This window comes from Ranitomeya imitator, chromosome 2 (genome assembly GCF_032444005.1).
Source record: "Ranitomeya imitator isolate aRanImi1 chromosome 2, aRanImi1.pri, whole genome shotgun sequence".
Classification (NCBI taxonomy): Eukaryota; Metazoa; Chordata; class Amphibia; order Anura; family Dendrobatidae; genus Ranitomeya; species Ranitomeya imitator.
In genome coordinates this window covers 36,070,524-36,084,281 of record NC_091283.1, presented here as the reverse complement: position 1 = coordinate 36,084,281, position 13,758 = coordinate 36,070,524, and the positions used below count along the sequence as shown (strand labels likewise).

General features: G+C 47.6%; 1 protein-coding gene across 4 annotated transcripts in view; it reads right to left on the bottom strand.

Annotated features, from left to right (window-relative positions):
- MDC1 (mediator of DNA damage checkpoint 1) overlaps nt 1-13,758 on the bottom strand; it is a 30,043-nt gene that overhangs the window by 11,202 nt on the left and 5,083 nt on the right. For all 4 annotated transcript variants that reach the window (XM_069746470.1, XM_069746468.1, XM_069746469.1 and 1 more), the window contains exons 5-8: nt 11,109-12,832; nt 10,493-10,558; nt 10,031-10,111; nt 9,829-9,873 (exon numbers count right to left, since the gene is read on the bottom strand). In XM_069746470.1, coding sequence (XP_069602571.1) covers nt 9,829-9,873; nt 10,031-10,111; nt 10,493-10,558; nt 11,109-12,832 — 1,916 coding nt within the window. The remainder of the gene's footprint in view (nt 1-9,828; nt 9,874-10,030; nt 10,112-10,492; nt 10,559-11,108; nt 12,833-13,758) is intronic.

Here is a 13,758-nt window from a genome sequence, read left to right as displayed (position 1 = left end):
CGGACCACCGCGCCGCTTCTTGCTCCTGTGACCGCGCTGTTTCAGCTGCTCTCAGCGGCCACCTTGCTAATGCGGCCTTGTCAGGCTGCCACACCGCTTCGGGTCCCTGCAGTTGTGCTGCTCCGGCCGCTGTAAGCGGCCGTTCATACCTTTTCTTCAGCGCGGCGGCTTTGCTAGGCTGCTGCGCCGCTTCCTCCCTGCGGCGCACCGTTCCGATGCCACGGCCCTTCACTGCCGGTCACCGGTCTCTAATTTAGGCCCCGGCTTCTGCCCGGGTGTACTTCCGGTGCCGGACTCCGCCCCCTTCCATCGGGTGGGCTTTTCTCCCGCCCGACAATTTCACTGCGGCGCCGCCTCTTCTCCGCCCACCGGCGCCATCTTGGGACTCCTGAACCACGAGTCCTCTCCTCTTTGTACCGACATTTGTCGCCACATCTCAGCGGTCACCATCCGCAGATCGGTCCAGATTGCGGCAGGAGCCCATACCACCCTCCTGCCTAAAAGGACTACTTCTCACCAGAGGCCCATCCCATCAAGCCGTACAGCTTCCTCTGGAATCCGTTTTTTCGTCTGCCGTGAGTAGCTCTGCACTGCAGACTGACATACCCCTCTGTCCCCTAACCCTCTGGCATTTTCTTCAGGGACCTTTTCAAAATGTCTACCTCTAAAGGGGGCAGCTCTCGTCGTCCTACTTCCTCCAATTCCTCTGCCTTAGTCAAATACTTTGCATGTTCGTCTTGTAACTGCAAACTTCCCTCAGGTCCGTCCTCTCCACTCTGTCAGGCCTGCAGCAACCCGATTGTTCCCACCGCCCAGGATCCCCCGGCTGCTCCGCTCGAGAGCGATACCCCCACCCCAGGCTGGGTTTCCGCTCTGTCACAATTGGTGGCGGATCTAACACGGGTGTCTCAAACACTGGTGTCAGTGCTGGACCGATTACCCCTGCAGACCCCCGCAGTAGCCAGCGGGTCGCAGGAAGCTTCGTCCGAGCCCTCCATTGCAAGCCGCAAAAGGTCCAGACAGGAACGCCGGTCTGAGTCCTCTTCTCGCTCCATCTCACCACACGGTCCTTCTCTGCGGTCGACTTCCCCCCGGTCCTCCTCCCCCGAGTCAGGCGAGGCGTTCTCAGATGCGCAGGATGTTTCGGAGCTGGATTCGAACCAAATCGCTACCATGAGGGATATGGTTCAGAATCTCATTGGAGCGATAAATCACACCTGTGGCATCAAGGAGTCCTCTACGGAACCCGCAGATCAGGCGGTTTCATTTAGACGGGCTAAACCACCTTCCAAGTTTTTTGCTCCTCACCCGGAATTTGAGGAGATTATGACCAGAGAAAGAACCCGACCAGACGCTTTCAGAGAGGAAAGCGACTTGGTGTTTTATATCCCTTTTCTCCAGAGCTCACCGCTAATTGGACTGCTTCTCCTTCGGTGGATCCTCCGGTTTCCAGACTGTCCACCAACACGGTCCTTCCACTGTCCGGCGGAGCATCTTTGAAGGATTCTAACGATAGAGTCTCAGAATCTTTTGCGAAGTCAGCCTTTGAAGTGGCCTCAGCTAGTCTTTGCCCGGCCTTTGCTTCCACCTGGGTTTCAAAATCCATATCCAAGTGGGCCAAACAACTCCGTCGGGGCATTCTGGACGCGGCTCCACCCGGACAGATGGCGAAACTTGCCAACCAGATTTCTCACGCGGGTGAATATCTGGTCTCCGCCTCCCTGGATGCTGCGTCTTGTGCGGCTCAGGCGTCCAGCAACGCGGTTGCCATCCGCCAGACCGTTTGGCTTAAGGCTTGGCAGGCGGATTTGTCTTCTAAAAAGTCCCTTACCAGCCTGCCTTTTCAGGGGTCTCGTCTCTTTGGTTCTACGCTGGACCAAATCATTAAGGACGCCACCGGGGGCACAAGTTCTCTTCTTCCCCAGGCCAAACCTCGTCGTCCTCCCCCTAGACGTCAATTTCGGTCCTTTCGGCCTTTTCGTCGCTTTTCGGCGTCAAACTCTTTTCCCCAGCAGCAACAGAGGCCACAGGCACGTCAGGAGAAGAAGACCGTATCCTTTAGGCCCACTCCTTCCTGGCGTCCTCGCTACCCCCAGGGTAGATCCTCCAGGTCCAGGACTGGAAGATCCACCTCGGCATGACTCTCGGCAAGACCCCAACCCACCTCCCAGGCTGGGCGGCCGTCTCCTCTTCTTCAGGGACGTCTGGATCTCCTCAGTAGAGGACGCATGGGTCAGGGAAGTTGTATCCTCGGGATACAAGATAGAGTTCGTTTCACGACCCCGGGATCGCTTCTTCGAATCCCGACCTCCAAGAGATCCTGCTCTAGTTCCGGGTTTCTTCGCATCCATCGCTTCTCTCCTCAAAGCCGGGTAATCGTTCCCGTCCCAGAAAAAGAACGGTTCACAGGTTTCTATTCAAACCTTTTTGTGGTACCGAAAAAAGATGACAAGGTTCGTCCCATTCTGGATCTCAAATTACTGAACAGGAGAGTTCGTCTGAAGCACTTCAGGATGGAATCCCTTCGTTCGGTAACTGCTTTCATGGAGGCTCTGGAATTTCTGTGTTCCATAGATATTCAGGACGCCTACCTCCATGTCCCGATATTCCTGGGACATCACCGATTCCTGCTCTTTGCGGTGCTCCAAGAACATTTTCAGTTTGTCGCCCTGCCGTTCGATCTTGCAACCGCCCCAAGAGTTTTCACGAAGATCATGGCGGCACTGACAGCCATCTTGAGGGTCAGAGGCCTGGTTCTGTTTCCATACCTCGACAACATCCTCATGAAGGCTCCATCCTTTTCTCATGCTCACGAAAGCCTGTCCATCGTTTGACACCCTAGCCCATTTCGGGTGGCTAGTCAACCGGAAGAAGTCCTGCCTTATTCCTTCTCAGCGCATCATCTTTCTGGGCATGCTCTTCGACACTTGTCAGACCAAAGTCTTTCTTCCCGAAGACAAGAGATCCATCTTTCGTCGGGACATACGTTTGCTCCAGGGTCCTCTGCCTCCCTCTTCCGATCGGCCATGAAGGATCTGGGGAGGATGGTAGCAACATTGGAAGCGATTCCCTTCGCCCAATTTCATTTGCGACCTCTTCAACAAGCCATTCTGTCTCAGTGGGACAGGTTGGTCTTCTCCCTGGATCGTCCGATCTGACTCTCTCTCCGGGTCAAACGCTCTCTCAACTGGTGGCTAACGTCACCTCTCATCTCCCAGGGCAGGTCCTTCCTTCCAGTTCACTGGCAGGTTGTGAAAACGGACGCCAGCCTGCTCGGCTGGGGTGCGTCGTTTCGCCACGCCGTTGGTCGGCGCAGGAGTAATCTCTCCCGATTAATGTCCTCGAGATTCGGGCCATTTTTCTGTCCCTCCGTCACTGGGAAAGGATTCTCAAGGGAATACCAATCCGAATCCAGACAGACAACGCCACGGCTGTGGCTTATGTCAACCATCAGGGGGAGACTCTGAGCTCCTTGGTCCTTGCCGAGGTATCCAAGATCCTCCTCTGGGCAGAGGCAACGGTTCCGGTGATATCTGCGGTGCATATCCCCGGTGTGGACAATTGGGCCGCCGACTTACTCAGCCGCGAGGGTCTCGCGGCAGGAGAATCGTCCTTGCACCAGGAAGTCTTCCATCAGATTTGTCTTCGATGGACTCCGGATGTGGACCTCACGGAGTCTCGTACGAACAGGAAGGTTCCTCAGTTCGTCTCCAGGTCTCGCGATCCTCTTGCAGTGGGCATCGACACTCTGGCCATTCCTTGGTCACGATTTGTGCTGCCCTACCTGTTCCCACCCCTTACCTTGCTTCCCAAGCTGTTGAAAAAGATCAAAGCGGAAGGGGTGCCGGTCATTCTGATCGCCCCGGATTGGCCCAGGAGAGCTTGGTTCGCAGAGATAGTCAACCTTCTCGCGGACGCCCCCTGGCACCTTCCAGACAGGCCTGATCTGCTGTCTCAGGGTCCGATCTGCCGCTCAGTTTAACGGCGTGGCTGTTGAGACCGCAGTTCTAAGAGCATCTGGCCTTTCGGACCGGGTGATCCACACCATGTTCCAGGCTAGGAAGCCTTCGTCTTCCAGGATCTACCATCGTACCTGGAAGGCTTATTTCCGTTGGTGCGAGTCCAACCGCGTTTCACCTCACCTATGTCCTTTTCCCTGCCTTCCATTTTGGCCTTCCTTCAGGCAGGACTGGTTTCAGGCTTTGCTCTTAGTTCCCTGAAGGGCCAGGTTTCTGCGCTCTCCATCCTTTTTCTGAAGAGTTTATCTTCTCGGCCACAGGTTAAGACCTTCCTTCAAGGAGCAGCCTACGCTGTCCCTCCGTATAGGGCCCCGGTGGATTCATGGGATCTAAATCTGATACTGGACGTTCTGAGGGTTTCCCCCTTTGAGCCTCTCAGGGAGATTCCCCTGTCAGTTCTATCGTGGAAGGTGGCCTTTCATGTGGCAATCACTTCTAACCGCCGCCTTTCCTAGTTGGCGGCTCTCTCTTGCCGACCTCCGTTCTTGGTCATTCACCAAGACAAGGTGGTCCTCAGGCTTCCGCCTTCCTTCCTTCCTAAGGTGGTTTCTACCTTCCACCTCAACGAGGACATTGTTCTACCTTCCTTTTGTCCAGCTCCGACTCATCCTCTGGAGCGATCGTTGAACAAGCTGGACCTTGTCAGGGCGGTGAGGATCTACCTGGATAGAACGTTCGCTTTCCGGAAGACAGATTTTCTTTTCGTCATTCCTGATGGCACGCGTAGAGGCCTACCGACTTCTAAAGCGACTATTGCTCGCTGGATCAGAACGGCAATTCTGGAGGCTTACCGGGTCAAGAACAGAGTGCCCCTCCAGGGATAAAGGCTCACTCTACCCGGGCAGTCGGCGCCTCCTGGGCGGTGCGCCACAGGGCTTCCGCCCTGCAGCTTTGCAAAGCAGCAACCTGGTCTTCCATCCACACGTTGGCCAAATTTTACAAGGTCCATACCTACGCTTCGGCGGACGCCAGCCTAGGCAAAAGGATCTTGCAGGCGGCAGTGGTGAGTCCTCTGACCTGATGGAAGTCTGTTTTCCCCACCCTAGGGACTGCTTTGGGACATACCATGGTTCCTGTGTCCCCCAATGAGAGGCGATAGAGAAAACAGGATTTTTGGTTGCTTCCTGTAAAATCTGTTTCTCGGAGCCTCCATTAGGGGACACAGCACCCTCCCAATGTTTCTCAGTTTTCTGTTTTTTTATGACTGTTCTCACGTATACAGTTCTTATGTTTTAGGTTATGTTTCAACCTTGTGGTCTTTCTTCTACTGCTTTCGCACTAACTGAAGTACATAATGCCAGTCAGTGGGGTGTATACTGCAGAGTAGGAGTTACCTTTTTTCGTGCATAGTGTCAGCCTCCTAGTGGCAGCAGCATACACCCCATGGTTCCTGTGTCCCCCCATGGAGGCTCCGAGAAACAGATTTTACGGTAAGCAACCAAAAATCCTGTTTTTTTACTAGGAATTTTCTGAAGGGGAAATCTAGCCCTCCTTATTCTGTATATTTAGATAAGAATGTAATTAATATATATATCTACTATATCATTGTCTAAGGGTCACTTCCTTCTGTCACAGATATTCATTGGTCGCAGCCTCTGTCTGTCATGGAATTCCAAGTCGCTGATTGGTCGTGGCAAAACAGCTACGACCAATCAGTGACGGGCACAGTCCGGAAGAAAATGGCCACTCCTTCCTCCCCGCAGTCACCGCTCACACAGGGTTAATGCCGGCGGTAACGGACCGTGTTATGCCGCGGGTAACTCACTCCGTTACCGCTGCTATTAACCCCGTGTGACCAAGTTTTTACTATTGATGCTGCCTATGCAGCGTCAATAGTAAAAACATCTAATGTTAAAAATAAAAAAATCATTATATACTCATCTTCCACCGCCTTTCCCGCTAGTATATTGCCCAGCCACCTAGTATATTGCCCAGCCACGTAGTATATTGCACAGCGACGTAGTATATTGCCCAGTGACGTAGTATACAGCAGAGCCACGTAGTATATTGCCCAGCCAAGTTGTATATTGCCCAGCCATGTATGTCACAGGTTAAAAAATAAAAAATAAACATACTCACCTTCCGAACCAAGGGCCCCTTGTAGTTCTGTCACCGCGCGGCAGCTTCTGGTCCTAGGTTGTGATGACGTCGCGGTCGCATGACTGTGACGTCATGGCAGGTCCTTCTCGCGCAGGACCTGTGAGGACGTCGCGGTCACATGACCGTGACGTCATGGCAGGTCTTTGTTGCATATCATTGCCACCGGAACCTACCGGTTGCATGGAGCGGTCACCGGAGCGTCGCGAGGAGCGGGAAAAGCGGCGGAACGGGAGTATATAATGATTTATTTTTTTTATTATTTTTAACATTAGATGATTTTACTATTGACGCTGCATAGGCAGCATCAATAGTAAACTTGGTCACACAGAGTTAATAGCGGCGGTAACGGAGTGAGTTACCCGCGGCATAATGCGGTCCGTTACCGCCGGCATTAACCCTATGTGAGCGGTGACTGGAGGGGAGCATGCGGGCTCCGGGCAGCGACTGCGGGGAGGAAGGAGCGGCCATTTTCTTTTGGACTGTGCCCGTCGCTGATTGGTCGTGGCTGTTTTGCCGCGACCAATCAGCGACTTGGATTCCATGACAGACAGAACCCGCGACCAATGAATATCCATGACAGACAAAAAAGACAGACAGAAGGACAGAAAGACTGAAGTGACTAATATATACATATACATACATACATACACACACAAATTCACCTCTCAAGTAAGAAGAAAAAAAATGACCGGCACTGAACAAGCTGACCAGCAATTAAGACTCTGCAAGTGTGATCTATTTAGGCAGGACGAACTCAGTTTTCACATGAGGAAAGGATGGTGCTTAGCATATCCAAGACATAGTCCAATTGCAAGAAACGAGTCCTTTATTCAGCACAACAAGCCATAGTGGACATAGCGCAGCTTCGGCAGGAGAGTGTTAGGGAGCGGGAGTGTGGAGAGACCGGACGACGGCCGTTTCGCGCAACGGCGCTTCTACGGGTCCATGTCATGTCATGTCTTTGGGGGTATCCTAGACTTGGTGACGTATATTAGACTTATGTCCGCACCCTTTTAAATACGGCGGCACATCAAGTGTTTTCCCCAATTAGAGAATACTATTTACATGCATATGACCGTTTATGGGGTGCTTTAGTTTTTATAGTCTTTATTTTTTTTGCATTTCTTGTATAATTTCATTGTTTTTTGAGTGGTGCAGAGTTCAGGGAAGATAGGATCGCTATTGTGGTATATGTATAGTCTTATCAATAGTATGTGGGAGTCCGTTATCCATTTGGGCAAAGCCACCCTTAGTTAATATGGCGCCATGGTCCTCCGACGACTCTGCGCAGCTGCGGGGCTGAGCATTGTGGATCTCTGGCTATGACGTCACGGACATGCGCAGTGTGCGCGGGAGGACGCCGTGGATCATGGCAGCCATGATTAAGATGTATATGTAAGTGTGCTTCTATTACAATCTTGGGGATAAGGACACCTGATTTTCTTTTAATAATAATTGGCCATTAAGCTATTTTTTTAACCTCTATCACGTAACATGTTATTCACAATACCCATCAATAGTGAGGTCTTGGTGGGCTGAATAATTTGCACAGCTGCACTTTAGCACTGATGGTTAATGTATATATATATATATATATATATATATATATATATATATATATATATATATATATATATATATATATATATATATATATATATATATATATATACATATATACATACATACATATATATATATATATATATATATATATATATATATATACATACACACATACATACATACACACACACAGTGGGGCAAAAAAGTATTTAGTCAGTCAGCAATAGTGCAAGTTCCACCACTTAAAAAGGTGAGAGGCGTCTGTAATTTACATCATAGGTAGACCTCAACTATGGGAGACAAACTGAGAAAAAAAAAATCCAGAAAATCACATTGTCTGTTTTTTTAACATTTTATTTGCATATTATGGTGGAAAATAAGTATTTGGTCAGAAACAAAATTTCATCTCAATACTTTGTAATATATCCTTTGTTGGCAATGACAGAGGTCAAACGTTTTCTGTAAGTCTTCACAAGGTTGCCACACACTGTTGTTGGTTTGTTGGCCCATTCCTCCATGCAGATCTCCTCTAGAGCAGTGATGTTTTTGGCTTTTCGCTTGGCAACACGGACTTTCAACTCCCTCCAAAGGTTTTCTATAGGGTTGAGATCTGGAGACTGGCTAGGCCACTCCAGAACCTTGAAATGCTTCTTACGAAGCCACTCCTTCGTTGCCCTGGCGGTGTGATTTGGATCATTGTCATGTTGAAAGACCCAGCCACGTTTCATCTTCAATGCCCTTGCTGATGGAAGGAGGTTTGCACTCAAAATCTCACGATACATGGCCCCATTCATTCTTTCATGTACCCGGATCAGTCGTCCTGGCCCCTTTGCAGAGAAACAGCCCCAAAGCATGATGTTTCCACCACCATGCTTTACAGTAGGTATGGTGTTTGATGGATGCAACTCAGTATTCTTTTTCCTCCAAACACGACAAGTTGTGTTTCTACCAAACAGTTCCAGTTTGGTTTCATCAGACCATAGGACATTCTCCCAAAACTCCTCTGGATCATCCAAATGCTCTCTAGCAAACTTCAGACGGGCCCGGACATGTACTGGCTTAAGCAGTGGGACACGTCTGGCACTGCAGGATCTGAGTCCATGGTGGCGTAGTGTGTTACTTATGGTAGGCCTTGTTACATTGGTCCCAGCTCTCTGCAGTTCATTCACTAGGTCCCCCCGCGTGGTTCTGGGATTTTTGCTCACCGTTCTTGTGATCATTCTGACCCCACGGGGTGGGATTTTGCGTGGAGCCCCAGATCGAGGGAGATTATCAGTGGTCTTGTATGTCTTCCATTTTCTAATTATTGCTCCCACTGTTGATTTCTTCACTCCAAGCTGGTTGGCTATTGCAGATTCAGTCTTCCCAGCCTGGTGCAGGGCTACAATTTTGTTTCTGGTGTCCTTTGACAGCTCTTTGGTCTTCACCATAGTGGAGTTTGGAGTCAGACTGTTTGAGGGTGTGCACAGGTGTCTTTTTATACTGATAACAAGTTTAAACAGGAGCCATTACTATAGGTAATGAGTGGAGGAAAGAGGAGACTCTTGAAGAAGTTACAGGTCTGTGAGAGCCAGAAATCTTGATTGTTTGTTTCTGACCAAATACTTATTTTCAACCATAATATGCAAAAAAAAATGATAAAAAAAACAGACAATGTGATTTTCTGGATTTTTTTTTTCTCAGTTTGTCTCCCATAGTTGAGGTCTACCTATGATGTAAATTACAGACGCCTCTCATCTTTTTAAGTGGTGGAACTTGCACTATTGCTGACAGACCAAATACTTTTTTGCCCCACTGTGTGTGTATGTATATGTATATGTGTATATATATATATATATATATATATATATATATATATATATATATATATATATATATATATATATTCTGCTGTGACAAGTGAATTCAACAGCTTATTTTTATGACTTTTACTGCTCTGCTTTTTTGGTACTTGGCTTTGACAAAACTTTATTAATACAAGTAATTTGCGGATTACATGCATTTTTGCCTGCGCGTTTTCCACATCTAATGCAATTCTATACAGAAAATTCGCACATAAACCTCAGACATAGGCATGTTATGACTTTTCAAAACACACACGTCGGATTACACAGCGGTAGAAAAAAAAAAGAGTTGTACTTACCGGTCACTGATGAAATCTGAAGCACCCCTATCGGATCAGCAGGACCTGTTCATATAAAAAGGAAAATGAATGAATCACTGCTAAACCACCAGGACAAATTTGTGTAATCTCAATGTTCACCAGCAAAATTAATGGGGTCAAAATAGATTAGCAGGAGGACATGCAGAACATGGACAAGACCGGCTTACTGCAAGAGACTTACGTTTAAATGGATCCGGCTCTGCCCACGTGGAACTGAAGATAAACGCCTGTGTCGCCGCCTCCTCCTCTTCCTCCTCGGAAACTGCAGATTACAAGACAATGGAGACAGTCATTGCTCTATGTAAATGCAATATTCACCTTAGTTAGCAATTCCCTATTGCTTCACTGCATCCAGAGGCAGGCTTATAAAAACTGTTTTGTGTCTGCAGCACCAATGCAAATCAATGGCAACAGACCACAAATAAACCGTCACCTAATAATACTTTATATCTGCTTCCTCTTCCTAAAAAGAAGAAGAACGGGGGTAACATGTGAGGGGAGCATCAGACTACACTGCTTGTAGTCAAACTATGGAGACATGCATCTTTGCACAGTAGCAGATGAAACAAAATGGCCATAGGAATTTTTTTTTCTTATCTATATGCCTCACTTTACAAAGCCTATGTTATACACACACCGATACCTTGCAAGTCAGACTCTTCTTGCGGCTCCAGGTAGCATTGTGTGGCCATCGTTTCTAAATCAACACCTGTTATAGAAAGAGAAAGAAACATAGATCTTAATAAGGTATAAATAGAAAAAAAAAAGGCAACGAAAGAATGAAATGGGCAAGATGGACCAGACGCCAAATGGTAAAGCTGAATTAGGGTCAGTCCTGAAATAGCGGTCCGTTTTACATGGACTTATGAAAAGCATCTTCAATGTCGTAAAAGGTTTCATGAAACATAAGCAGATTTAATACTCAATAACCAAGGAGACAGTAAAGGTTCCTATATACAACTGACACAAGTCTATATTTACAGGAATATGAAGTGTTAAACTAGTGCAGGGAGCAATACCACGATCCTGCCAACTAGCTAACGGTAAGCTCGGAAGTAAGGGAAGGCCTTTCCGCCTACATCTCTCCATGAACCAGTATTGCTGCGATCTCATCATCGATGCCAAGAACCTCAGACAATGAAGGTTCCCGCAAACTGATCAGCCGCCTGGCACAGAATCCCCCATTCTGCCCGAATCCCAAACCTGGTTGTCAGCCTATCGCCTCCGCCACCAGTTTACCAACATGACTAGAAACTTACTTTCAGATTCTGACTTCTGAGTCTCATCATCCTCGTTATTGAATACGGCAGGAACGTCCTTAGTTTTTTCAGTAGAAGTTCCACATGCTGCAGCAATTTCGTTGATTGAAGATACTGTGGCGTTCTCCGGAATGCCACCGGCGTCCATCTTGTCTTCTTTGGCCTGTGCATTTTCTAGTCTGGAAACAGGTGGTCCACCGCCCTCTTTAACATCTGCGGCCTCCTTAGCGCTGTCTGTGTTAGAGGAGGTAGTTTCAAGTTCTATTTTCTCCAACACTGGTGCAACCGGTAATGCTGCATCATCATCATCATCAGTGTCACTATCCACACGGAGAGCAGCGGCCGTCACTACATCACTTAGCGCAGTCTTGTCCTTTGGTTCAGCCGTTGAGGCTTTTTCTACGGTTGCCCTTGACAATCCAGGTATTGGATCATCTTCATCAACATCGGTGTCGCTATTCACACTTGGTGCCTTTTCGACCTTTGAAGAGCCTTGTGGTCCTTTTGTCATGTCTCTACTGGGGACGTTGACCTCTTCATCCACATCTGTGTCGCTGTCTTCATTGAATGCCTCTTTTGCTTCCTTTTTCGGGGACTCTGGTTGAGCTTCCTTCACGTCTGCAGTGGACACATCTTCCTCTACATCCGTGTCACTGTCCAAGTGGAAACCTGCTTTTTTCTCTTCCTCCTGATCATATTTGCTCTCAGCTGGCTTGGGCAGGTCTTCATCACTATCATCATCATCAGTGTCGCTGTCAATACCAAGCATAGTGGTTTCTTCAGTTTTACTTGGTTCATCCATCATTTTTTCTACTCCATCCTTAGGCTCCATTATATTTTGATCACCCTCGACATCAGTATCGCTGTCCAAGTCTTCTTCAGTCAGTTGTACGCTTGCATCATTAATAGATTTTTCAGCATCTAGAACTTTAGGAGGCTTGGTTTTCTCCAAGTTTGATCCTGTAGCTGCGGGTTCATCGTCGTCAAAGTCTGTGTCACTATCCATGTGGAAAGCGGCTTCATGTGGTCCCGACGATCTACCGTTGCCTTCTTCTGTTGTGTTGCTTTGGATTTCAGAGGTCTCTGCTGCTTTCACATCTTTCCTAGACGTGGTTGCATCATTTTCTTTAGTGTTTGCGTCACTGTCTAAGCCAACATTGTCTTCTTTCCCCTTTAGATCTGTGCCTAAAAGTTTATGCTGCACAAGGGCACCGATTTCGGGATTTAACTCTTTTGGATCCTCCTGAACGATCTCACTTCCTGAGGATGTCACAGTATCTTCTTGAACACATGGACTCCTGACTGCCACACTTGCAGAGGAGGACTTCCTTACTGCATCATCTTGCATCATCCTCGCACGCTCCTGCTCTGCCTCCAGCTTGTCATCTACTGTCTCTACGCAAGGTCCAAGCGTGCCACCACCGGACAAAGGCTCCACCTTACTCTCCGCTTCTTGTTTTTCTTTACTTTCGTTCGTATCGTCTACTGCCAATCTTAATTTTATTTTGCAATCTGTCGGTTTCTCGGATTCCGTTTCTTCTTCGTCGGCTGTTGTCAACATCTTTCCCTCATGTTTGGACTGATCTTTAAAAACGGAGGGTGTGGAGATATTCTGCGAAGAGGGTACGAATGAGCTTCTTCTTGACGTGTCCATGTCACTATCACATCGTAGATTTAGTGGAGGATGGTGTGTCTCTGATGTGGATGAATCGTTTTCCTCATCGCTAGGAAAAAACAAATAATGAATGTTTATTTTAGTAATCATTATAGCTTACAATAACTAAGTAAAAATGTCTTGGCGATACCTTCAACTACAAAAGAAAGGATACTGTGTGATGGAAACGCGTAGTACCTGTACAGCACAGAGTAGAGGGGGAATGTCATTTTTCTACTTTAAGGGGTGTTTCAGAGAAAATATAGTTTAAAAGATCCGTCCGGGAACCATAGCAGGAGAAAAGACCTGTCAATCAACTGGAGTAACGCCGGGAAGAGCCGGCTGAGGGCCACAGACTAGTCATGTTTTCGACTGTGGTAGCCGCCTGGATCTTTGATGGCTCCGATTCACGTTTGCGCAGCATGAATCAGCCGACAGGTTTCCTTTAAGCATTGGTCTACGGGGTTGAAGAGCGCTTCTGAATAAATGAGTCATCTCTGCCTATTCTGAAATAACGGATGTTATACTTTGCAAACAAAGCAAGGACATACAACCAGTATGTCCATACGTGTCTATGCCAAAAGAACAGACTTCCTTTAGGATATCTGCTTTTATGAGAAATGCCGAGTACTATGTAGGCCGACGGACAGCACACCAGGCTGACTTATGGTCAAGTTCATATATATAAAATTACATGCAAACCATTTTCAGGGCAGCACTACCAGGGAAGTGTAAGTAACGTCTGCTTATTTTGCCACCATCATTGAATCACTGGGTCCCTTTAGAACGTGTTCAGGATTTACTGCAGATTTTTCATTCCAAACTGAAGCACATGACAAGTAAAAATTAAAAAAAAAAAATGTATTTAACAAATATTAACACACAGCTGTTTAAAAAGATTCAGTGGATAAATGCACACATATGGACCTGGGAACACAGGAATTACTATACCCATGCCATAAGCATATTCAAAAAAAAAATGGATAAATATCCAGA